The sequence below is a fragment of the Botryllus schlosseri genome, chromosome 1, assembly GCF_051294905.1.
Source record: "Botryllus schlosseri isolate E-star chromosome 1, Bs_hap1, whole genome shotgun sequence".
In the NCBI taxonomy this organism is placed as follows: Eukaryota; Metazoa; Chordata; class Ascidiacea; order Stolidobranchia; family Styelidae; genus Botryllus; species Botryllus schlosseri.
Window position 1 is genome coordinate 18,427,828 of NC_137236.1, and position 27,060 is coordinate 18,454,887.

The window sequence follows — 27,060 nt, forward strand, 5'->3', positions numbered from 1 at the left end:
TTACAAGTCATGGAAAGGCCGGTGTGTGCTCGCTTGTACCGAAACGCATAGAAAAAGTATCAACAGCGCAGCGTTTCTCTGTGGCGCGGTTGCACATTGCTATTGCCGCGACGTCAGCTGATCCCACTCTCGCCGCTCGGCCGCATCCTTGCTCTTGAGCTAGTCTCTCGTTTTGCCAGAGAGCATTGTTGGGTCACACTGCCAATCTACTCTACAATGAATAATTTGGGGCTGATTGTGGGGGTTCCGGGGCCGCGAGCGGAATAAAATTTATATTTTCGTAATCAGTGCAGAGTCAGCTTTCGATTGATACCCGATTCATCAAATTTAATGCTCGGCAAGCCGGTCAAAAATCACCGTCAAATTGCCTGTAGCCAAATGGAAACTGTGACGTGATACAATTTCATTGAACCGTGCGATTTGCTTGTGTCGACACCATATAGGACACTATGGTACAATCGTACATCTCGAAAGCTCACTTCGGGGACTTTCCCCTCGAGAAAACGAGCGCAAGCATCGACGCCCTGTTTTTTACATTCGACGTGGCTTGTATCGTAGACTGTGCGAAATTTTCTCTGATGTCAGTCAATCAGATACAGATTTTAGATGAGGACTTACGATTCCTAGACTAGACAAGCATCGCTCATATCGTATTTTGCTTGATCGATTAGTTTTGCATTGCATATGGGTGATCGGGCAGCCGCCCTAAATTCACGTGGTGTGGTGTGGTGCGATATGCCAGTAAACATTCGGGCGCTTCTTCGATATACGCCCCAGATCGAAACAGTGTTTCACATGTCACCAGCAATTGTTTTTTATACACGTCAAAAGAAATAGTTTTTGCCTGTGGAGGGACGGATATTAGGGTGGATGTTGGTTAGGGTCCTATATGGAATCTCGGTTTATTTTTTGAAATAAATCCTGCGTGATGAGAGCTTTTTTGTATAAAATAATTGAAGCAAATAAACAGAAAATCCTATGTGATGTTGCCACCGATTCCATTCCGGGTTAGGGTCAAAGTTGGGGTCAGGGTATCCCAAGGTTAGGTTTTGGGGAGGGGGTATTAATGTACGAGAAAAGGATATTAGGGTTGGGGTCAGGGGAGGTTATTCCAAGATTAGTGTTGGGGAAGGGGGATATAAGGGTTAGAGGTGGGTTAGGGTCAAAGTTGGGGTTAGGGTATCCCAAGATTAGGGTTAGAGGATATTATGGTCGGAAGAGTGTGGGATATTAGGGTGGAATATCGTGTCCCTCACCCTGAACCGAATCTTGTGATACCCTAATCCTAACCCTAACCCAGCTCTAACTCTAACGGGTAATTTCTTGCCAAATCAACAAGGGGGTTACACCAAGGTTGGAGAATTTATATGAAATTTGGCACACTGGTTGATATTGCTTTAGATCTGTCAAATCCAATTTTTTTTTTAGAAAATTCTAAAAAAGTATCACGTTATGAGGCTTCGAAGTTTGAACATTTTCCTTGTCACGCTTCATTGAACATTGTAAATTATTTTTTTAATGTCGTAATTTTGAAGGTAAAAAGCCGTTGATGTGGATGAAATTTGGGGACATGATACCACTGGTCCCCAGGAATTCTTAAATTGATGGCTCGAACATTTCAGAGAATGTTATCATGTAAAAAAATGTTGCATGAGACGCCTACTGCTCGTTTTGGTACCGAAAGTTCAAACTCCCATAAATAAAACTTAGGGGAAAAATTTAAGAAACCAAAATTCTGATGTAGTGATCTTGAATATATTGTCTTTCATTTAATAATGATTCAATCCATTAATTTCCAACTACACCAGTAAAAAACTTCAAATGAATGATTGGATTATAATAACAATGGAGTTCAGACCTTTACGTCATTGTTCATTGTGATGTCACGATGCATCCAATGTTAAAGGTGGCTGAATGGAGTTAACTAGCCCTGGGAATTACAGTATAGTTGTGGCTGAGTAACTAGTCCAATTTTAGTGAGTGAGTAACTTTATTGTCTCAATTGCAGCAGGTAAATAACTTATTTTGAATGTCATAGTTAGAAAGGTGATGTCTCAGCCTGAAAATTGCAGTATTGGAATAAATTTGCCACAAATTACATTTTAACGTGAATACCGGCTTGGTAAGTGTGCCGATAAGTGTGGTTATATGATAGGAAATGATGGATTGGATTGGTGTTGGACGTAAATAAAGAGCAATATGATGCGACAATCAAATTCCTGCATCCTCACGATCCATCAGATTCATTTCATTGGCCAACAAGAGAAGATATATCTATTATGTCCCATTTTCTCACATACCGTATCGTACTTCTTTGCATTGACATGCATTCAAATGCTATAGTGGCAGACAATAGAAAATATATGAAGACAATATTTAAAAAAAACGGAAGATGTTACATGGATTGGGCAATTGAGATGCTTTTGTATGAAAAACTAATGCATATTCATTCAAGTATATTACGAGAACATTTTCTATTAATTTCAGTGGTTTTTCAGTTATGTTGTTCATAATACAGAAACTGTAAAATCCAGACCACATGGCATGTGAAATTTGGATTGGATTGCATGTATTAATTTACAGTAGGCCTACATAACCAGACCACATATTTAAATGCTCCATCTCTAGGGTTTTGAAAAAATCGGATATAGCTCCCAAATACGGACCAGAAAAATGCCCGGCATTTTTACACCTGCCTTGGCTAGGTAACGTGTCCAACCGTTTTGAAAAACTCATTAAATCGGCTGTTCACCGTTGTTATTACAGCGTAAACACGCATATGGTGTACACAACAAAACCCCTGTTGCCGAACTCTCGAAAAGGTGTACTTCCTGCCTTTGAAGCAAGTAATGTTGTTCACCAATACCAGTGCCACTGTGATAGTAGGTATGTAGGACGTACATCTCAAAGATTGTTTGAGCGTATTAAGCAGCATATCCCAAAATTGATTCGGTCAAAAACATGCGTAAATGATCGCACGGAGCTTGCACGTTAGTGCAAATTGGCTGCCAAAACAGACTGCTATGACGATTACCAAGCATATGCTTCGTCAATTGGTCAGCATTTGAGTGAAAACCTTGCCTGTGCACAGCACTATGATGACAATATGTTCACTGTCATTGCGCGTGGTAGGTCTTTGTTTCATCTAAAAGTGCTTGAGTCTACTATTATTCAGTTGAACAAACCTATTATATGTAGACAAAAAGATTTACTCTATAACCTAAAAATTTCTCATTAGTGCGTGTTGTCCCGTGCGTGTAAATGTTTATTTATGAATTGCATTGCTACTATAGTACCGTATGTCCGTATACTTCATAGATTGTTATTGTTGCCATTGGTACAATGCAAATTTCATTTTCTGTGATTTTGATTGTTGCGTCATACTTTGCCTTTTTGGTTTTGCTTTTAAATCTGTTTAAATCCCTTTAGTGTGCCGTTAACTCTTAAAAAGATGCTCCCGAAAAGTCTTCGAGTTCAATAAATATTATTTTACAATGGGTATTGTATTGAAAGCTATAACCATTTTATGCAAATTCCGTTTGTTAAGCTTGTTTGTTTATGACATCATAATCGAAAATACCAAAAATTCACAGTAATCAGAAATTGGCAAATTTCCACCAGATAACGTGAAAAGTAATTGTTCAAATTTTGTAGCAAAGTAGAAGGCATATTGAAAATCATTCCTCGAACCCCAATATCCGCCCTCTCCAACTCTAATATCCCTCTCTCCTGCAACCCTCCCTCCCTAGCCCTAATATCCCCCTCTCCTCCAACCATAATATCCACCCTTCCAAAACAAAGGCAAAAAACAACCTATTTTGACGTTTATAAATTTTAGTGTGTCCATGTGAAACATTTCTTGGTGTCATGGGAACACTGTTTCGATATGGGGCGTATATCGAAGAAGCGCCAACATTTGAGGATCATGAGTTCGCAGATTAGTGTAGTTGTTCCCCAGGTTAGTCAGGTTAAGAATCTCAGTAGTGATGCACATGCACACTGGTTTTCATAACATTGATGGTACCGTTTTTATGCGTTTATAGTGACCCCGTGAACCCTGAACCGATAGATACAAACAGATCAGTCTAGCCGACTGCAGAGAATAGTCTAATGGCTCCCTTGAACTCTTAAAATATTTGCCCAGCCTCAATATTTATTTTAGCGTCTTTACCAAACGATGGGGCCTGATCGCGAAATAGGGGATGATTACCATCACTAGCTAAACTATAAAAGCGGCACTGCGCTCTAAAAATGATGTTGTCTTAACCGAATGGCAACGGCTACAATTTTCGAAAAATTTTACTTCAATTTTCAAAATCGAAAAACTGTGCCTTAATGGGATTGGAGCCCGGTAAACAAGGTAGCGTTCGATTCAGAATTTCAACGCGGATCCGATTGCGCCACTCAAATCATTTCGAGCTCTGTGTCTGGCCACTTATATCAAGAGCAAGCCGTGAAAACGTTGGTTGGAAACAGAAATGCTAAATTGCGGACCTTATGAACCTTAGTATAGGTATTCGACGACCATACAGTCTGGTGTATTGTATAGGCTCAGAATTCATCGTTCTAGAGAGCCCTGAGTCGACGGTCTACGTCTAGCAGGCGCTAATTTCTAATCAAAACAATGCCGACCGTTTTAGTCAGCTCGCGGTAGACCGCAGACAGAGTAAGTCATGGCGCGTGATTCGCGCGTATGGTAACTTCGAAGGCTTATAACTCTAACTGTTGTGACCCTATATTAGTCATTTTAGTGTTCGTAGACGGATATTTACAGTCCATAATGATACCATGATACCATAATGATTTACTGCAAATGCTTATCATTACTACAACGTAAGATATATATCGATGTACGACAGCTCTTTGTATACCCAGACGCACGCTTTTGCGTAGGTATAATCGCTGAGTAATATTGTATGTATTCCGAATTATACTTTACCATTAGCCGTTATTTAGAATCATATAGACAACAACAATTCACAGACACAATCTATGAAGGTGTATGCCTATTAGAACACGATATATTTCACGTTATGTGACGGGTATTCAGCCATGTGCTTGAGGCGGGTACGGTAGTCTGACGGAATTCGCTTCCCGGTTTTCAAATGAAACCTTGAGCGGTATAGAACTAACTAGTATAGTTGCTTTAGCACAATATAAACAGAAACTGACAATCGCTATTCATAGCAACAAACTACAGCTGGTTATGACGAATAAAACCAACTAAACGACAGTGTATATGGCGGGTATGAGGAACGCGCGTGTCTGCGAAATGATGCTTCGGCGGATATTTTTGTCACGCGGCCTATCACATAGCTTTTGATCAGCTTAGATGTAACTAATATCAGATATGAAGATATGTGTGGACTTGTATGGACACTAGCTATTGACATAATGAAACAACTATGCCCGAAGGCGGCTAGAACGAAACATACAGAACGTTATCTGAGAGTGGTCAATGACGCGCGAATTGCCGACACAGGGCATTTTGCAACATAATTATCTACGGTGTTTGATATACGATTTTGACGTCTTCGATATAATAAATATCAAATAACAAGGTATCAATGAACTTGTACGAACAATATCTATTCACAGAAATGAACAACAACGACCTAGCACGATTAATATGTAATATATCGTGGTTTCAATTACGGCACCCTTCTCTCGTACCGGCATGTCGAAAAATAGACACGCCGGTGCGAAACGGTTAAATTGGTGACTCGTCTTGACTCGAGTCATTTATTCAAATGCGTAAAATGACTCGACTCGAGTCAATTTTTGTATTGAATCGACTTGTACTCGAGGCATTTCGTTGTAGCTTCGACGGACACTAAAGTTACCACATTAATGTCCTTTGTCTATCAATCCTGATACTTGAGAATAGAGTCGGAAAATTGATTGACTCGGTGATGAATTGAAAATGTCTCGACTTGACTCGAGTCAAAACTATGAAAGTGAATTTGACTTGTGACTCGCAACCTTTTGACTTGGTTACAACCCTGCACTACTGTTTTCAAGCGGAAAATCAAAACCGTTTTATTCACAGGAGCGTTCGAACTACGGTAGTGTTCATTCTGCCGTACAATTATGCACTCCGTCTGCCGTCGTTTACGTTCCATTCCTCCTATAACTCATTTGCCTATTTAGTGTAAGTTTGGATTTCGATGTGTGCATCCATAAGATTAAGTTATATTATTTAGTTCTCTTGATTATTCTGAGAGATCGTAATTACAATCTCTGCAAACATTGCATTGTTATTTCAATATTCACTATTAATAGTAATATGGAGATAATGGAAGAAATGTGGGGGACCATTTCCTTGCTTCAAGCCAGTGATTCCCAACAGTTCTTATTAGCAGGTCCGCACTTAAAACTTCAAAGTACGTATTTACATGATATCTGAGTTTTTGCAGGTTTACACTACTGTGCTGATGCTTTCAAAAACATTTTTGCTACGCAAAAATTAACAATGAACCAGTTTCTTGTAAAGGCATACATGAGCAGTCTGTACCTCAAAATGTCTCAGGAATTCCTGCGTTTAGTGTTGCTGATGTGCTTCTCAATGAGCGTGTTATTAGTAGACATCAAGTCATTCTTAAAATGTGTCTTCATAATGGTGGGAGGCTCTGAAGTGATAAAAATTGATGCAACTACGATCGTGTTGACCCTACTTGTGCCATCGTATGTTGGTGTCGTACTTTTATTGATGTCATGGCTGGTTATTCTGCGAAATTTCTGTTATAAAATTTTAGGGATGCTCAATGCTCATTTTCATATCAATTTCTAGAATTGCATTTGTTTATTGATCACATCACAAGAAGAAAATTCATAGAGGGTTCTGGTTTTGAAGTGCAGATTCAAGAACAACATGGCAATGTATGCTGATGTCAAAAGCGAATCTGATTGCGAAAACTACAAATGTGATGTGCATGGGGAAAAATTCACACGGAAGAGTGACCTGAAAAAATGCATGGTTACGGATGCTGGTATCGACTGTCATAAATGTGATGTATGTGGGAAAGAATTTGCACGCAAATGTGGACTCGAGACACACATAGTCATGCATGCTAGTTTTAAAAACCATGAATGTGAGATTTGTGGCAAAGTATTCATTGTAAAATCTAGATTGAAGTTGCATCTTGAAGACGTTCATTTTGGTATAAAAAATCACAAGTGTGATGTATGTGGGAAAAATTTCTCACGGAGGGGTTACTTCAAGCAGCACATGGCCATGCATGCTGGTCTTAGACGACATAAATGTGATGTTTGTGGAAAAGAATATATGGAAAAGAGTCATCTGAACTTACACATGAGCATTCACACCGGTGTAAAGAAGCATAGCTGTTTCGTTTGTGGGAAAAAATTCGCTGGAAAATCCGACTTGAACAGACATCTTTATAGGCATGCTGGTGTCAAAAACCATGAATGCGATATTTGTGGGAAAGCTTTCGATATGAAAGGTTCCTTGAAAAAGCATCTTGATATCCATTTTGGTGTCAGAAGTCACATATGTGTTCTGTGTGCCAAAGAATTCTCGTTTAAGGGTGACCTCAAAAGACACATGGATAGGCATATTGGTGTCAAGAACCATAAATGTGAGGTTTGTGGAAAAGAATTCATTCTGAAGGGTAACCAAAAGGTACACATGAATATACATTCTGGGGTCAGGAATCACGAATGTAGAGTTTGTGGCAAAAAATTCACTTTGAAGGGTAACCTCAGGACACACATGTATATGCATTCCGGTGTCAAGAATCATAAATGTGCTGTTTGTGGGAAAGAATGTACTCTTTTTAAGGCTAATCTTGAGAAGCACATGAAAATTCATTATGGTCTCAAGAATCACTAATTGTGGGAAGAATTCATGACATGGAAAAGGGTAAATTTGACGCGAACATTGCAATTGCTGTAAATGCATCTAGGCGAGGCTGAGCAGTGAGCACGGTATGCCACGCACATCCAGTATTTTGGGGGGTAGGCTACACTGCATCCCATTAGTCATGTATCGGCATAAACTTGCTGGTCAATTGTGTGATTTACAAAAATTTTGCTGCCCCGTAACATCGGGTGACTTTGTACCAATTTATCAGTTTAATGCTGTTTTTTTATGATATGTTATGATTTTCGAACATCTGCAATGTTGTTTTGAGTGGACGGATTGCATGAAAAAAACTTCATGTTCTCTATCAATTTAATAGAATTTTTAGTGCAGGTCAAAGTCACATGTAAACAGACCTACTTTCGCCGTCTGTAATTAATCACCAAATGCAGTGTCAAGACTGCTAGCAGTCATATATACTAATCACACAAGTTGACAAGTCTTTTAAAAGTGTCATATATATCTTATAGTGGTACCACTGGTACAGCATCAAGTTTATTGGTAAGATGGAGGAAATATTCTTTCATAACCTGGTGTTGAAGCCTGCTCGTTTGCAAGTATTATTTGTACACAGCCTTATTTGGTAATGACTGATTTCCCTGACTCGCTCTCATCCTGGGCCATTTCGATTCAATCTGTCCACCACAGACATACCCATGTAATCTGTTGAATATTTTATTTTAATTCACGTAAAATGAATTTGGCGTACTTTTGGATTGCTAATTCCGCTTTATAACACTCCGTCACGCTAGCTACTCGACACCTTCCTATCTATTCATTGTATCGCAGTTTTGTGATGTTTTGAAATGATGGATGAAAATATTAATAAACTGATACTTATACTGATAGCTCACGTTATTTTCCAAAAAAAAACTATTTGAGCTAGGTATTTTATCCTGCAGCGCACTGCGTGTCGATATCGAAAAGGCAGTGTAGGCTACGGTACAACTTTTGACAGTGATGCCCTTTGTACATTAACGATATTTTGAAGCTTTTTGGCCAAAATAATTGACTAAATATACTTGTATTTGGGAGCTACAAAATTAAATTGTCAGAGTATTTCTTCATCGTAACACAAAGGATGATACTGCTTAGTGTTGTTACCCCCATTCATGTTAAATTTAAGAGCTAGGTGCAGCACGAAATTTAATGTGAGCAAATCTCTACCACATTTTTAGTTGATTTAGTAGTCACACAAAGCAATAAGACAAAACGTATTATAATCAACTTCCCCGTATTGCCAATCACAGAGGAGAATTCGGGATGTCTACATCGATCTCGAACCAAATGCTATGAGCCCGTAGGCCTTACCCGATGGTTATTATAACAACCTGAATTTGATCCCGAAAGTAGCACATACAATTATACCGTTATCAGTCGAGTGGTCTAATATTGAAGTCCCAACCCAAAATTGGACTTCGACCACTTACCCATTTTTTACCACAGTCCTTAAAATAGGGGGGCACCAGACTAGCTCAATTTTTAAAAGGGGGCACTGGACAAAAAAGGTCAGGAACCACTGGCTTACGCTATTCAGTTTTCACTGGTGAGCTAATTTCTTCTCCAATAAAGCAGGATGGCGTCTCGGCGACTTGGATCCTTTTGTCTGTGCTCATTACGCAAAGTCCCCCTTGGAACTCCAGTTTTCTGACTAACTCATGTTACTCATATTTCTGACATTCCACCATGCCCGTTTATTCTCGACTCTACTCGTAGCTGATCTTCTGAGTAGTCTTTATGTCGCCTGACACCGACCTTTATTTTATATTTCTTTGGTATTTAATTACTTTGGATGATACTGATACTAAGATTGATCACAGTGCAAAAATACCGATGTTAGCTGACGGCAAATAGTAGGGATGGTGTGAACCTCTGAAAGGTTCTGGTTCGTGTGAATGCGAATTGCGAACCTTTTTGAGAGGTTCTGTGTGAACACGAACGTGAACCACATGACGTCATATTGCTAATACCAACCCTACATTTTAGTGAGGTGATAGCCTATATTAATGTACACAATACCTAGCGACGTCCCGGCCCACATAATGCCACAATGCTGAAGTACATATTGACGTTTTGCACGTCGCCAAATTTATCAACTAGGGAAATCAAATGATTTAATAATCCCATATAGTCAATATCTTCCGTCGCTTTGCCAACAGTTTCGACGGGGACTTGCAAGGGAATATAAGATTTCGCCTTAACAGTCTAGGCCAGACCGGACAAGTTTCGTTTGTGAACGTGAACCTTTAAATTTCCGAGGTTCACACAGAGAACGCGAACCTCAAGTTCACACCATCCCTAGTAAATAGCTGGCTAATGTTGCCCCAGAACTTGAAGGGAATTTGCATGACAACAGCGAGAATTGTAGCTGGGATCCTTGTCTCGAATTACTTCTGCTGGAACATTCGATTGTTGATATGAGCAACCAGTCGTATCTCTGAAGAACGGTACACATATGGCCTGTTTTTTCCTTCATCATTTGGTTACGATTGTTGATTTTGTTGGTATTCATTCTGTTTATCTCCATGATTTCATATCACTTTCCTCTGTAATGAGACTGATTTCAATTTGTTGCACGCAATTGCATGACGACTAGGGCTGGGCAAAATGATTCGAGTACTCGAATCAGAATCGAGTAGTAATTTCAATGATTCGAGTCGAGTAGTAAAAGACGATTTTTTCGAGTAATGAAATTATACGATCCTCGCAACTGAAAGATAATTTACTGACGAGAATCATAGTTTTGATACTATTTTCCACTGAGGAAGCCGTGAAACCTTGATTGGCCGTGTTTCAGCATACCAGGCACAGTACAAAGCTACGAACGTTACTGGAAACAACACATTTCCGAAGTCATTATCATCTAAAAAAATTGTTAAGAAGTGCACTGAAATCGGTATGGTCGAAAAAGTACCAAAGCATCTTTAATGTGATGGAAAACAGGTATTACGTTCTTTGTGGAGGCATAAAAGGTTTATGTTTGAACTTCGACATATTACATCCTGCTATGACGTCATAATGAGTGATACTCGATTACTCGACTCGAAGCATATTACGTGATTCAGAATCGAATCACTCAGGTACTCGATCTTGCCCAGCCCTAATGACGACTACTGCTTCATGACATTATTGTTGAAAATGCTTTCAAACAGCACTAGCTGTTCGTCTTTGTTAACTTCGGTTCTGGTCTGTTTTCATTGCAGTCTTGTTTGGTTTATTACTACTTAGACAATCTTTAAATTCCTATGGCCAAATTATGGGGACGAGGACAAAAGAGATTCCGCAAAATCTCAAAATGACAAAGATTTTGGAGCATCGCGGCTGATCAAGATCCTGCATCATCGCTTCACATCAAATCAGTGTATACCGTATGCGGTATGTGTATGTGACGTCCTCGGCAAATTCGCTGGCAAATTTTTTGTCATAATGAATGCAGTCGCCGACTTCAGAGCCTGAACAATTGTTACTGCATAACAGCATGATGTTAATGGGACAGAATTTTCAACCGGACTTCAAAGATACAGTTACTGAAAACAATAGTTACAACGCCTGTTCCGTCTAAGAACTTGAACCTGGACGTAACCAAAATACGATCCTACATGTGTTTTAGACCAGCTAACTACTGGTTTCACTGCGACAGCCGAGAAGATGATGAAAGCATTGGACATTTCGTACATTGAGTGCTGCACGAGGTAAGGTTCCAATGTGGACATTGAGATTATAAGGTTACAAGTATTTTCGTGAGAGATTAGAACCAGATAGTAGTCATAAACACATTTAATTTTCAAGTCCTTTTTTCCAACCCAAATCGATATATTATTTACAGCACAAGTGCGTGCAATTCGTGTTTGTCACATTATGACAGGGTTCGCCGACTCGAAATGGATCGCGGGCCACTTTCAAATTTTGTAGAGACGGGCCGCAAGAACGTAATATAGAGACGAAATAGGCCACACCGTTTAGCAAACGCGTTTTTAAAACCTCACGCCAGTACAACGCTGTGTTCTCTAACGTGGGAGACAGGCATAGTTACCCCAAAAGAAGTATGTATTATTTTACTAAAAAATACAAATACATCGAACAATATCATCATCGTCAATGTCATTTTATTCTGAACTATGAGCAGCGCACTATACCTGACAACACTTTTCAGCAATTGAGGAATCGATATTGGGGCTAGCGAGACACTGTACTTGCTGAATGACTATCTCCTCTTGAAGCTTGATTTTGTGGGGCAGTCCCACACCGTTTCCAAGCATCTTGGTCTTGCAAGTAACTGGGACATTGCACCTCAATGCAATATGGACATTAGCCTGGCATTCATATTGGCTGATTCTCCATCGAGGAATGCTGTTGCCATAACCGAAGCCGGTTTAGCTAGTGAGGAATAGTGATTCGGGGCAAAGAAGACCAACTTATTTTGAAAAAGCAATAGGCTACCTATATTTTGAAACTGAAATTAATTTCAGCGTTTCACAATGCTTCATTTACCGTTTTTCCTAAATCCAAATTCAGATCGCGGGCCGTGTCTTGGTCACCCCTGCACCGGTGATTTACTGATTATAGACTACTAACTGGCCAAGAGGCCGGTTGAATCATCCAATGTTAGTGCATCACAAGAGAGGGTCAACTCAAATGTGAAAATCCAGATTGCAAGGTCAGCAACATTTTTGTAGATGAGAACCTGGTCATAGTCGATGCATTCTGTTTGTTTAAATGTCTTTGAAATCTACGAACGCTTGCAGCTCTCATTGGAAATGGGAGACACATCGAATTGCCTTATATATTAATTGACTGTGTCAATGACCAACCTTGAATTCGGCCTGTTTATAGCGTGGGTCCACGTCCAACAAAAGAAATTCAATATGATCGTACGGAATATCTAAGGCAGGGGTGAGCAATTATTTTTCCAAAGCGGCCAAATAGGAGGCAGAAAATAGCTTGGCGGTCGAGTCGAAAGTTTAAACTACGGTATATTCTGCAATGCATCGAATTTATTTTAAAATTGAATGGAGTGAATTGCATTATTAACTCAAGCTGATGATTGGATGTGTTGATATGAGTAATGAAGAATTAGCGTTTAATTGACAAAAAATAATAGTACTCCTGACTCCTGCGCTATTATTTAAAAAAAGGTAAACATGAAACATTTTTACCGTACCTCAATTTTTAGTGGGGCGGTTTAGCCCAAATATTCAAAAGGATTGTGCATTTTGTGATACAAGCACCAAATTTGGCACACATGTATATTAACATGTTGCGAACATTTTCAGATATTGAGCCACTCGGAATTCTCTCTTTATGTCCGCCTTATTGGATTTCAAAATGGCCGCCATTTGAAATCTACATTTGCGATTATCTCTGAGCCTAATGCTGCTATTGACTTTATTTTGGTATCTAAATGTATGTTTTTTGGGTCAAGGAATCCAATGGTATCAATCTGCAATGCGTATTTTTACCAATGAGCCGCCATATTGAATTTGAAAATGGCGGCTTCACATTACATGTATGTGCGTTCTCTAAGGCAGAGATCGTTGACGATGTACCTCGATGCTCTGACAGAGCTAGTCACCTGGTTCCACGCACTAGATCATACTCAGTATGCTAGGTGGATACCAGTGCACCTGAAGGACGTGGCCGAACTCACTACCAAACACCCAGACGTAGTCAGGAAATTCAGTGAAGGCCATTTCACAGTTCAGAAAACACAGAGGGTGTTCTCTTCAATCCCGATTGACCAGGCACATGAGAAAAATAATGCCTGCATTGAAGGAGACGGTGGCGCAGTTGGGCTCACTAACAACTCTGGGGCCCTTCGTCGCTGGATGGTTGCGGGACCAGAAGTTGCTAGGGTGATAGAAGAATTCCAGGACGGGAACCAATACTGGAGACGGGAAACAGCAGACACACGTCATCACGATCAGACGCCAAGTGTACAGGCCTCATTTGTGAAAGATATTCGCTCTCTCGTCGGTGTCATAGAGGAGATGGGCAACCCATTCGAGGAGGAGAGTCAGGATCTAGTCGTACTGGACACAAAGGACATCGCAGGTCCTGCTGCTGTGGATACCGTGATGAATGCCAAGAGGATTGGCCAAGAGCAGTTCGAGGCTTTCACCAGAGAGTGTCTGTTGGACAGAACAAAGGCAGCGGACGACCCCATTCCTCGTAACAAGCTGAAAGTGTTCAACACTTCAACTCCAAGAAACCAGAGCAAAGGTCAGCAACAGCTCACCTCTGTCAAGAATGACCGTGAACTTTTCGCACGCCTGTACATTAGCTGCCAGACGAGGGATGGAAACCTTGAGGAGTTTTTTCGTCACGAGAACCAGGCATGTCCTCCTGCACTGTCTGCTGGTGGAAACCTCTTCACTGGTACCAAGAATGATCTCATCACATGCTTGGAAGAAGTCTCCGACCCCAGGACAGAGACTCCTGTCACTACCTGTATAGTGCTTGATGGAGCGGCCATAGTCCAGATGCTGAGGCCGGCTGCATTAAAGACCTTTGAAGAGTATGCACATCAGATCTTCATCCGATATATGTCTACGAAGCTGCAAACAGTGTCACGCCTGGATCTGGTCTGGGATACTTACCTTGCTGATTCGCGGAAAGGTATTACACGTGCAAAGCGGGGACAAGGCGTGCGGAGTCGTGTGGTGGCCGCCGCATCCATACCAGGAAACTGGCAAAATTTCCTACGAGTGGACAGCAACAAGACCGAGCCGTTCAAGTTCCTGTCAGCAGCTCTCATGGAATGGTTTGAACAGGAGGACAAGCAACTGGTCATTACTGATGGAGAGTCAGTACTCAGCACGCCACTACTACCAGATCTGACCTCACTCGCCCCATGCAACCATGAAGAGGCTGACAGTCGGATGTTGCTGCATGCATCTCATGCAGCCAAGCATGGACACCACTCAATAGTCATCCGGACTGTAGACACCGATGTTGTGGTACTGGCAGTGTCCGTGGTACAGGAGTTGCAACCAGAAGAAGAACTGTGGCTGGCATTCAGAACAGGCCAAAGATTCCGATACCTAGCAGCACACGAAATTGCAGCTGGACTGGCACCAGAATAGGCTCGTGCACTGCCAATGTTCCACGCTCTAACTGGATGCGACACTGTGTCTAGTTTTGCCAGACATGGCCAGAAGACTGCGCGGGCAGTCTGGACGGTACTGCCAGAACTCACTGAGGCGCTGCTGCTGCTGTCCTCCGCACCACATGGCATACCAAATGATGCAATGTGCATCATCGAGAGGTTTGTGATCTTGTTGTATGATCGAACCAGCAAATGCACGGACATTGACACGGCCAGGAGGTAACTCCTTGCAAGGAAGAACGATGCGCAGCTTATCCCTCCAACGAAGGCAGCTTTAGAGGAACATGTCAAGAATGCAGTGTATCAAGGTGGATATGTGTGGGGTGAGATATTGCTGCCAGCACCTGAGCTCCCTCCACCAACCAACTGGGGTTGGTCAATGACTGGAGGACAGTACACACCATACTGGACCAGGCTACCTGAGGCAGCTCACAGCTGCATTGAGCTGATTTCTTGCAAGAGCCAGAGGGGGTGTGAAGCGCTGCAAATGCAAGAAGGCTGGCCTTCAGTGCACAGTCCTCTGTGTGTATGACGGGGACTGCACAAGACGATGAGTCCACAACATACATGTACTTGTGGAAGTGCTGAACTTGTTAACATGACACTGTTTATGTACGCGTATCCTCAGTGCCGATATATAGGCTACCTAGCCTCAGATACCTATCATACCAGACCATTGTAGAATGTCAGTATACACCTAGCCTCAGAATTTAGACCATGTAGCATGTCAGAATTGTACCTAAGACATTTACAGACATAAGACTTTTACACCCATTTAACATGCTTGCATAAAATCATTCTTTTCAAAGTATCGTGTTCAATCAAATATTTCCTAGATAAGTTGTAATTACAATTATACAACAGACTATGAAAGATAACATTAAGTTGGAATTCGTACCATTGGATTGTGCATTGGATTAGGTTTGTGCATTGCATTTGATTTAGATTTGCATATTAGAATTTTTGATTTGTGCATTTGATTTAGATTTGTGCATTATAATCATAGATTTGTGCGTTAAAATTTTAGATTTGTGCATTTGATTTAGATTAGTGCATTAGAACTGTGCATTGGTTTGAGCATTGGATTGTGAAATTGGTACCATTGGATTCCTTGACCCAAAAAACATACATTTTGACACCAAAATGACGTCAATAGTAGCATTTGACCCAGACATAATCGCAAATGTAGATTTCAAATGGCGGCCATTTTGAAATCCAATATGGCGGACATAAAGAGAGAATTCCGAGTGGCTCAATATTTGAAAATGTTCGGAACATGTTAATATGCATGTGTGCCAAATTTGGTGCTTGTATCACAAAATGCACAATAGGTTTGCTATGCTGCCCCACTATTTATTCACATCAACCGCCAGACATTTTTTCTATTAAGACACCAAAATTTATTTGGAATATTACAAAGCTGGTTATTACAGTCGCTGCATCATGGGCAGTGTATAGCTCGGTAGAGTAACCTTGTTGTTTTGCTAGCTTCGCTAGCTGGTCATAATCTCATCGCTGGCCGTGAAATGGCGTGGTAAGTTTTCAAGTCTATGGCAAATATTTTTTGAAAAGGTCGCCAGATATAAATAACGCTGTGAACCCGTGGGTATCTCATGATAGGTTTTCCAGTACCGTTAGCTAAAAGGCCCATGCTATCATTAGGAATTGATGACGATAAATACTTAGCGAAAAAATTCTGGATTTACCTCGTACAAATAAAGCGAATACCGGGCAGCAAAAGAAATTAAGGCCACTACACACGCATAGTGAGCATATGTTAATGTTTAGGATTTTTCCGACGTCCTGGCATTTGTCTTCTCTTCGCTAAAGCATACCAGACCAAGCTGTTTTAGAAGCTTTGTTCATGGGGTTCAAAATTGCTACTAGGGCTATTCAAAAACAACTTCTTTTTCATATTATACTGACTTATTCATAAAATTGTCAAGTTGCCAAAATTTAGGATTTCCAATCATAATACTTCTGGTGGGTATGGATCTATAATAAATAACTGAAGAACCTGCCACCATGAATAGGCTACTATTTTTTTCAAATCCAAATTTTTTACTCCTATAACTCTGTTTCTACTCGTTGGAATTGAGGCAAAATTTGTTGTCCATCGTATTTTCGGACAACCTGACTACTTTTTGGGGTGACCAGTAAAATTTAAATAAAAATTCAATAAATCCAAAACTTTTTTCTTATATAGTAATGCTTCTATAGGTTGAAATTGAGCCATGAATGGTGTGCAGTGTTTTTAGGCAACTTAACAATTTTATCAAGTAGGCCTAACCAGAAAAATTTTGGAAAATTGTGCACCTAATGTGCACTCTTGTCGTCAATTCCTATTCAATTACAAGTAGAAATAGCAATTTTCAAATTAACTCCGAGGTAGAAGTCGAATACGAAAGATCTCATAGTACTCGAGTAATTAATAAAGTAAATTGAGAAGAGGCGTCACACACTTTGATTAGTCAATCGGTGGTGACTTATCTTTCAAAATTGTGAGGAAGATGTTCGTGACGCACAGAATGACTATTGCTGCCATGAATTCATGGTTAAATTACCAGCCTAAACGCAGGGTTTTATTACAACATCATTGATGGAAGTGGCGTAAATCTATGCAGCCAGAACTACGGTCAGATTTATTCAATCTGTATCTAACGGCTGATGGTTCATATTATGGCTTGTTGTCGCGGGTGACCGATTTCGGTTTCGCAAAACTGGTAAAAGGTCGCACCTGGACTCTCTGCGACACTCCCGTGTATCTGCCGTCCGAGATGATTTTAAGTAAGGTCAGTTGTGAATACCAGTAGTCAATGTCCGATATGTTATAATGTGACAGGGTCTAACCAAGTCACGAGGTTCCGAGTCACAAGTCAATCTCACTTTTATAGTTTTGACTCGAGTCATTTTCAATTCACCTCCCAGTCAAGTCCGAGTCCAAGTGTACTCGGCCTTTATGGCTAAGATCAAGTTTCGCCGACTCCTACGTTCGACCACCGAAGACGCTGCCCACGCCGGACCACTCAACTCGACCAGAAGATTCTTCGACCGCCTCCGTCTCAGCAGCCGCTTGCCGCGCCTCTGCCGTGGGTCATCTGAACACCATCTCCTGCTACAACGTTGGAATCTCCGGAAAGGTTAGTTATTCCGGAGCTACAATTCCAACGCCGGCCAGAGATTCCTTGTTGCTCAACTAAGGCGTAGCCGTCTACGCTGCAACAAGGGATAAGCAACGAAGAAGCCTATCAATTCCGTTGCTTTTGCCACGGTACGGTGTGATTTGAACACGTCGTTCAACCTCCGGAGTGATCTTGGATCGCTTGCCTTAACTGTTCGACTATAGCAGAAAGGCTGCCGTGTGCAACTCTGGTCGAGGCCCTAGACGTCGGGATTCCTCGCCACCTCGCTGCAAAGCATCTTCAAAGCAGCGAGACGAACTGCTACGCCGTCCAAAACAACATCATAAGAAGCGGAATATCAAGAACATCAAGATCGCTTCGTAAGGACGGCGTAAGATCGACGGCGAATCGTTTGGACATAACATCAGTATCAACAGAGAGCCGTCGATCTGCAAAGGCGAGGAAAACCCGGGTGTTAACGCGCATTCGTAAGGTAAATTTCGTTTTTACCGTTCGCGTTAACATACGTGTAGGGCGTAGCAGTAGTGCTGCTGACGCGGGGGTAATTAAGTCCGGCGTGGGTACACAATTACGTCTGGCCTGTATCCTAACGCGTTCGCTATTCCTTTACGAACCCTTGGTTAACCTTTGTATTGTCCCTTTAATTGTCTGTTACTATTCGTTTAATTTATCGCCTTTCCTATCCCCTCTAATAGCGAACGCTGGTGCAGGCCGCTTAGTCTTTGCTTCCAGTTATTGTCCCAATTCTCATTTCGTTACGTTTAATTGTGTGCGTGATTTGATCTTACTTGTATTTATATTCGTTGTAATAGGTCGCGACTCGGTCACCTTTAGGCCTTTAGTCCGCAAATTTCTTCGATGGCTAGCGGTAAAACTAGTCCTCTCGTTGTCCCTTACCACGGTCCAGGAACGAGCGTTGATGTCGCGTGTCCGAAACTAAATTGCGGTGCGTCCTTTTCTGCAGCCATAAGCTTAGTGGAACACTTGGCTTTTTTGCACCGCTGTGACAGTCTTATATACAAGTGTATGAAATGCGGTAATTTCTTTTCTGATTCTGATCATAAAATAAGCTGTCACTATAGGCGGTGCAAGGGCACGCGACATCATAGTTGGTTTGCCTGCCCCACTTGTGGAAAGTGTTTTAACGCGGTTCCGAAAGCGAAGGACCATTTTAAATCCAGTCACCCCGAGTCTGCTCTCCCCTTGGACTCGGCTTTTAAGCAATCTGGAATCCCCTCTGAAATTTTATTGACGGTCCCCATTAAATATAACGGCAAGGATGCAACTAGGTATCCTTGCCCAGTTACCGGGTGCAATAAGCAGGGCTTCCCGTACAAATTGTTGGTTTCTCTCCAGAAGCACATTTGTAGCAAGCACGACATCACAAAAAATCTTATAAATTATGATGTCGTGTGCGGCAGATGTGACCAATGGACAATTCTTGAGCAGCCAGATATGATCGCTGCCAAGAACCATTGGTCCGCCTGCCGCCTACGGGAAGCTGTGCCTGCATCCGGTAACTTATCCCCAACCACGTCCACGACTGTTTCGCGAGTCGACTCGATCTCCCCTATTTCTTCGCGTTCTGTAGTCCCCTTTGCCGTTGACGCAGCGGAAAACTCTCCTACTTCCTTTCCCGGTACTATACCGGACCCTGCCTTATCCGTGGCCAATCTTTCACTCTCGTCGGATACCACCTCCTTGGTAACCGTGTCATCTAGGCCTTGGTCACGGATTTCGAATAAATCTCGACGCTCTGTCAATTCTTCTAAAAAGTCAAAAAATAAAATAAAGTCCATGAGATTCTATCCCTCTTCTAGTAGTAATAGCTCCGTGTCTTCTGCTACATCCTCTGGGCCGCGCGACTCGCCAACAGTCGTGACGTCACCAAATTCCTCTGCGCCCCGAACCCCCTCCCCTATCCTTATCAGCCGATTCCCGGTCCGTAGGCCAGTCACTGGGGCCTTACCTGCCGCCCGTGCCTGGCTTCGGACTGCCGGGGATAGCAGACAGTCCCTAGGCCGACGTACCACACCCCCGAAAATTGTGGTTTCCCCTCCAAGGGAGTTTACTCCCTCCCCACCCCAATCGTTAGTGAAGAGCCGTTTGACCCCAGTCTCTTCACCAAGCCCCATTCCATCACTTTCGGAATTGTTTAAAGCACCTTTGCCTGGCAGCCCGAGCTCTACTCAAGAGCTCCTTGCCAGGTTGGACCGGGGAAGTCCCTTCCCCACCACACGCGATGATCTGAAACAGATATCGTCGGCGGGATCGAGTCCGAACACCGTAGACTCGCCTCCCGTCGGTCAGGGCATGTCTCCCTCGCGCCCACTTGCGGACGAGACATGTGCTGTGACGGCTGGACCAGCGGTCGAACGCTCCGAAGTTACCGGAGCTGTCGGCGGCTGTGAAAGCCCGACGAGATTGCCTCCTTCGGTAAGTGCACGTGACGGAGTAGATGTCGACGTGCCTTCTCCCGAACCGAGCGCACCTCGTGCAAAAGTCGATCTGCGCGAGTTGCGCTCGGAGCTTGCGGACTTGGTGTCAGAATGTCCTCACAACATCGAGGCTTTCGGGCACCTTGAACGTGAGCTGGAGCTCTGGACTGACCGTGCCTCTGATTGCAGCCGCCCTCCCGGCCGTAAACGCCCTAGGAACCGATACTCGCGCGAAGCACAACGCCGTGCTAAGGTCAATCAATTGAATGGCCAGCGCGAGTGTCGACCTGGGGCAGCCCAACATCTTCGGTCCGCTTTCTGGCGCAATCAGAAGGAAACGGTCAGACAGATCATCGAGGATGATTCTGGCGGTAAACGGTGCGAAATTCCTGCCGACATAATCGAGCGGAAATTTCGTGCTGACGCCGCCGCTGACGTCACTGATAATATTGCTGCTTTTCCTCGCTGGATGTCTCAGCACAGTTACCAGGGCAACCTGGCTTCTGCTGTTGACGACGAGTCGATTACTCCATCAGAGGTAGCAGGAGTGCTGGCGACCCTAAACACCAGTAGTTCGCCAGGCTCCGATGGTCTCACCTATGGATTTTGGAAACGCTTAGACCCCAAGGGAGAAATCCTCTCTGAGCTTTTCGAAGTCTGTAGGCGTTGCCGACGTATTCCACTTGTGTGGCGCTCGTCGCGGGTAATCCTGATTCCAAAGGACCGCGACGGCGACATGCAAGACGTCGGTAACTGGAGACCCATCGCGCTATCCAGGACGCTGTATAAGATCTACGCGTCCGTAATCGCTCGCCGTCTTCAGAGCTGGGCTTCCGATGGAGATGTTATCTCCATGGAACAAAAGGGGTTTGTTCCGCGAGAGGGGGTCTTCGAGCACGTGTTCATGCTTGAGTCCTTGCTTGCGGATGCCAAGTCGTCAAGGCAGGATATTTATCTTGCCTGGCTTGACATCCGCAATGCATTCAGTACCGTTCGGCATGGATCCGTGATCGAGGTCCTGAGGCACTTTAACGCCCCGGAGTATCTGGTGGAGGTGATGACCGATATCTACGCGTCTAACGTGTTTGCAGTCGCGACCAGCTCTGGTCCGACAGACCCCATTCCAGCGGGGAAGGGTGTCCGTCAAGGATGCCCTTTATCGGCCATCACCTTCAACCTGGTCATGGAGGTTCTCCTGCGTGGCGTTGCTGGGCTTCAAAGCAGCGGTTATCGGTTTTCTGCAGCGGATGGCGTCACCGTCAGAGTTCAGGGTTACGCAGATGACACCTGTCTGTGTGCTTCGTCTCGCGCCCAGCTTCAAGCACAACTAGATCTGTGCGATGAATTTTCTCGGTGGTCTGGTATGAAATTCAAGCCCGCCAAGTGTCGTGTTCTTGCCTTGGGGTTCAAGGGAAGCCGATCGATCGTGGACTCGGCCCCGTTCTGCCTCGATGGTGGCGAGGTCCGGGTCCTCGATCGTGACTCTTTCTGGCGATACCTGGGCAAGAACATGGGTTACCAGGCAACCGAGAAAGGTGAGAAGGCCCTTAAAACTTTCGAGGCCTACTGTGACAGACTTTTCCTGTCACATCTCACCTCATTTCAGAAGCTGCTCGCACTGAAGAGGTTCGTTATTCCAAGAATCCTTTTTCAGTTGAGAATCCGCAAGTTTTTCCGAAGCGATCTGCGTCGCCTGGATGCGCGTATCCGCACGTTGGTGAAGGCGGAATTCCGCCTCCCTAACAGAGCGTGTCAGCCCTTCTTCCATGCTGGGCTGACGACTGGCGGTCTGGGGATTCCCAACCTCTGCTGCGAAGCAGATGTGTTGAGGCTTTCCCAGGCCGTCAAAATGGTCAATTCCACTGACCCCTCTGTGCGGGCGGTTGCGCGTGGAAGGTTGGCGCTGGTCGTCCGGAGGACTTGCCGAGTCCCAGAGGCGTCGGAGACCCTGACAGTCGAGTTCTTGAACTGCGTGAGTCTAACAGGGCACGATTCCAGGGCGTACGGAGACGCCTACGGGCTTTGGACCGAGGTCCGACCCGTTGCTAGGCGTCTCGGTGCTCGCTGGTTCGTGACCGAAGACGGGCTCTACCAGTTGGCTCTAGGCGCCGACTGCTGTCAGGATTTGGGTCGTCTTACCAAATTCCTTCACCTGAAGGTGAACCAACGTTGGAAGACACGGTGGATGGAGCTTCCCGACCAGGGCAAAACTGTGGAGTGCCACAGCCGGTACGGGAGCTCCAATCGCTTCCTCCGGTCTTCCAACGTCCTGACGGCAGTCGAGCGTAGCTGGATGCTTAAAGCTCGACTGAATCTTCTACCACTCCGGTCGATCCGGGGTCGGTTTAGAAAACGTGTGGAGCCAAGTGTGGTCTGCTGCAAGTGCGGACAGCATACTGAGACCCTGCCCCACGTACTGAACCACTGCCTGCCAGTGATGGATAGCATCACGAACAGGCACAATTCGGTACTTGGGGTGCTCCTGGACTGTATACCAAGCTCCTCTTCTTTTTCCAGATGCGATGTGGACCGCGTTTGCGAGGAGCACGCCACATTGGCCAACAGGCGGCTGAGACCCGACCTCATCTTAGCGGATCGTCGCCGGGTCTTGGTCATCGATGTGGTGTGCCCCTTCGAGAATGGAGTAGCCAGTATGGACGCTGCCGTTGCACTGAAACACTCAAAGTACAAGGACCTCTGTGAGTCTCTCCGCGTTGCCACGGCCAAGGTGGTGGAGATGCATACGTTCGCGGTCGGGTCCCTGGGGAGTTACCACCCCGGGAACCTGACCACCTTACGTGCGATGGGTGTTTCGGTCTTCGAGTCCAGACTGGTCTCCGAGCGAGCCGTGGTCGCTTCTCAGCGCGGCTCTCATCGTGTCTGGAAGGCTTGGTGTAGTGTGCGGGACCACGAGAGGACTTGATCCCCCCCCTTCACGTGCTTTTTATTTGTTATGTGTTTTGTGTTATTGGTTATTAGCTTAGTCCGCTAGCCATCACGGGGTTCGACTGCAGGCAACTGGACACTGGATTGTATCACGGAACTCCTCCCCAAATTAACATAAATGGACCCCTGCTAGTTTTAGTTTTTTGAAGTTGTTTTTCTGAGCGGTTCTAAATGCTAAGGGGAGGAGTTCCCCCACCTCTCGACAAAAAGTTTGATTTGATTTTTCACCACCACAATTACTATGATAATGCCTGCAATCGGACCTCGCCAGTTCGTCCCTTATTTTTTGTGTTGTATGTCGGCCTCCACCACATATATCGTGTGTTTTTGGTGGAGGCCTTTGTCTGTGTTGGTGTCCCCTGTCCCCGGGCGAACTGGCCATGTCTTCTCTGGCCCTTATATTATTATCGCATTTTTCAGTATGTGATTTTCGCCATTTATTTTTTGTTAAATAAAATCTTTTTCCCCGTCACCGTAAATGGCGGGTATTGTTCTGTGATTATGTTTTGCATTTTCACAAGGTGACCGAAGTCGCGACTGTATTTATTTCAACGTGCAATTTCATTTCATTGAATTTTTGCCGAAATAAAATATTACAACAAAAAAGTAGAGGGTAGAGTCAAAGTCATGGTGTTTGGACTCGAGTTCGAATTCAAGTCATTATGTTCGCAGTCTAGTTTTGAGTTCAATCCACTTTTTTCAACTCTGTTCGAGCGATATAGAATGGCTCGCATTCATGGTATAGTAATTTTCCTCAGTCTTAGCAGTTTCTGGGCATATTTTCCAAGTATGAGGACTGATAGACGAAATACCAATCATGTGGTGACTTTATTATTCTTCAAAGTTACAATGAAATGTCTGTCTTGGCCGTCCTAGTCTCGAGTCATATGACTTGGTTCGAGTGATGCACAATGACTCGAGTCCAATTCGAGTCGATACAAAAATGGGCATCGGGTGAGTCGAGTAATTTTATGCATTTGAAAATATGACTCGAGTCAAGTCGCGTCATGTCTCGCGTCATTACAGCCTTGAAATGTGGTCCATCCTGATCTTCTTTGAGATCTTGGTAGCTTGTGTCAGTTGTCACACCTTGTTTAACGTCCAATGGAAATTAGATAAATTTGATTTTTTAATTTCAAATTTATTAATCTTTGTCATTCAGCTTTTCCCACGTAAGGGTTGCCAGTTGCCGCAGCTCATGAGTGATCCGCATTATAGTCTGTGCCAGAGATTAGCACTTGATTCCCTTCCTGCCCAACCCTATCCATTGTGCTGACTTGGGATAGGCACTGGAATCGCTTTTGCTTGTCAGTGGCAGGGTTTTAGGGTGACGTCGGTTCGGAATTCTGGCCTGCCGAATTGGAGACCAGAGCACGACCCTATGAGCTATAGCGGCTACCTCAATCTTGACTGTCCCGGTCCCTGAAATTTATTTTCAAGTTTCTTACGGCTTGGATAAATGTTATTTGGACATGTGATGGTTTGTTTTTCGCTCGAGAACACTGCATTGATATCTGATTTTGTTAAATATTGATATCAATCTGTTGTTGATTGATGTTACCGCCTGCCCCTGCTTACAGCATAGCATGTCTGTTTGACTCAACCATCCATTCTTTTTTCCAGAATGTTTTATCGACAGGATTCAACTGGGATGCTGGAGAACAACCATACCTATCTGGTGTTTTGCTGGAACTGGAAAATGCGCTCATCAATCATGCCATGGAAGCATCGTGTGTAAAGTATAAATATTAATAATCTCCTTAAATTTCTTCCCGTAGAAATAGCAATTTGAAGGCTTGTCAAAGCTACTTCAACTATAAGTTTAAAATGAATGGTATGAAAGTACTCGAGCAAGTAGTTTTAAAGACTTTTCGCAGGTGGCTACTTTAGGCTAACGCAGTTGTTCACCACCTTTTTGGTCATGCCCCCCTTGATGATGGTCAAAAATTCCACGCCTTATCGAAATATAAAAAATCTAATGTTTGCAATCCCAACGCAATGACTAGGGCTTGGCAAAATGGAGTACCTGAATGATGCGATTCATAATCACGTATTACGCTTAGGGTCGAGTATTCGAGTATCACTCATTATGACGTCACAACAGAATGTAATATGTCGAAGTTCAAATATGTGCCTTTTATGCCACCACAAATAACATAATGCCTGTTGTCCGTCACATTGAAGATACTTTGATATTTTTTCGACCATACCGATTTCATTGCACTTACTGACAATGTTGTGGGATAATCATGACTTCCGAAATGTGTTATTCCCAGTAACGTTCGTAGCTAGGTGTACTGTGTCTCATATGCTGCGACACGGCCAATCAAGGTTTCAAGGCTTCAACAGTGAAAATTGGTATCAAAACTATAATTCTCGTTAGTAAATTAAGTTTCAGTTGTGAGGAGCGTATAATTTCAGTACTCGAAAAAAATCGTCTCACACTGCTTGACTCGAATCATTAAAATTAATACTCAATTCAGATTCGAGTATTCGAATCATTGTGCCCAACCTAAGTTCTGGCTGATGAGGGACAAACATGATATTGGGATTATACATAGAGCAATATTTTGTCCAAAATAATTAAGTGCAATGGTAACATGTCTCATTTATATAATTTAGCGATTGAGTGTTTCTTCCCTTCTGTTATCGCACTTGTGCTTAGCTCAAACGTGCTCGACCATGGACTAAATTAAAAGCCAATGGCCCGACCAAACGTCATCAAACTTGGTAGTTCTTCACGTGATAAACAGGGTTGTAATGACTCGACTCAAGTCGCGATTTTTTGGTGACTCGACTTGACTGGAGTCATTTTTTCAAATGTGTCAAATGACTCGACTCGGGTAAATTTTAGTATTGATCAACTTGTACTCGAGTCATTATACTGTGCATGACTCGAGACTAGGACGGCCAAGACATTTCATTGTAACTTTGAAGAATAGTAAAGTTACCGGTAGGCGGTAGCACAATATTGGTATTTCGTCTATCAGTCCTGATACTTGGAAAATACGACCAGAAACTGGTAAGACTGAGGAAAATTACTATGTTATGAATGCCAGCCACTCCAGCAGAGTTGGAAAAAGTGGGTTGAACTGGATTGAAATCAAAACTGAACACTGATGAACAATATGACTTGAAATCGGACTCTAGTCAAACACCATATGACCCGGACTGCACCCTCAACTAGCTCACTTGGACTTGGACTTGACTCGGTGGTGAATTGAAAATGACTCGACTTGACTCGAGTCAAAACTATAAAAGTGAGATTCACTTGTGACTCGGAACCTTATGACTTGGTTACAACCCTGCGGACAAACATTTTTTCTCTACTGGTCGCAGGTGTTTGGCGAGAGAACAGTATCAACTCGGCACTTTAAGGGGACTAGCAAGTCAAAAACTTAACTCTCAGATGGCTACCCCCATCATCATGAAATTTTCACAGTCGATAGATGTCGCTATGCTATATACAAAAAAACAAAAAGTTTAGTCCTACCCTGCAGATTGTGGATTTGAAAGAAAAAAATGCACCGACACGGGGAATGCAAA

The 27,060-nt window shown here is 43.3% G+C and overlaps 2 protein-coding genes across 4 annotated transcripts in view; both read left to right on the plus strand.

Annotated features, from left to right (window-relative positions):
• The first annotated feature begins 532 nt into the window (after positions 1 to 532).
• The window catches only part of LOC145444033 (cAMP-dependent protein kinase catalytic subunit-like), a 32,044-nt gene continuing 5,516 nt past the window's right edge, over positions 533 to 27,060 (plus strand). For 2 of the 3 annotated variants that reach the window (XM_080321934.1, XM_080321944.1), the window contains exons 1-2: positions 16,346 to 17,779; positions 25,138 to 25,248. In XM_080321934.1, the coding sequence (XP_080178060.1) occupies positions 17,606 to 17,779; positions 25,138 to 25,248 (285 nt within the window). In that variant the 5' untranslated portion in view covers positions 16,346 to 17,605. Of the gene's footprint in view, positions 11,575 to 16,345; positions 17,780 to 25,137; positions 25,249 to 27,060 lie in introns of those variants that run through there. The other variant, XM_080321952.1, reaches the window with a different exon arrangement.
• Positions 13,369 to 15,971, plus strand: LOC145437850 (uncharacterized). Its single transcript, XM_080315193.1, has one exon. It carries the CDS (start codon positions 13,369 to 13,371, stop codon positions 14,962 to 14,964), a length of 1,596 nt encoding a protein of 531 aa, XP_080171319.1. The 3' UTR covers positions 14,965 to 15,971.

Coding starts and splice junctions, on each gene's coding strand:
- LOC145437850 (XM_080315193.1), top strand. CDS start 13,369: ATGGCGGCTTCACATTACATGTATGTGCGTTCTCTAAGGCAGAGATCG.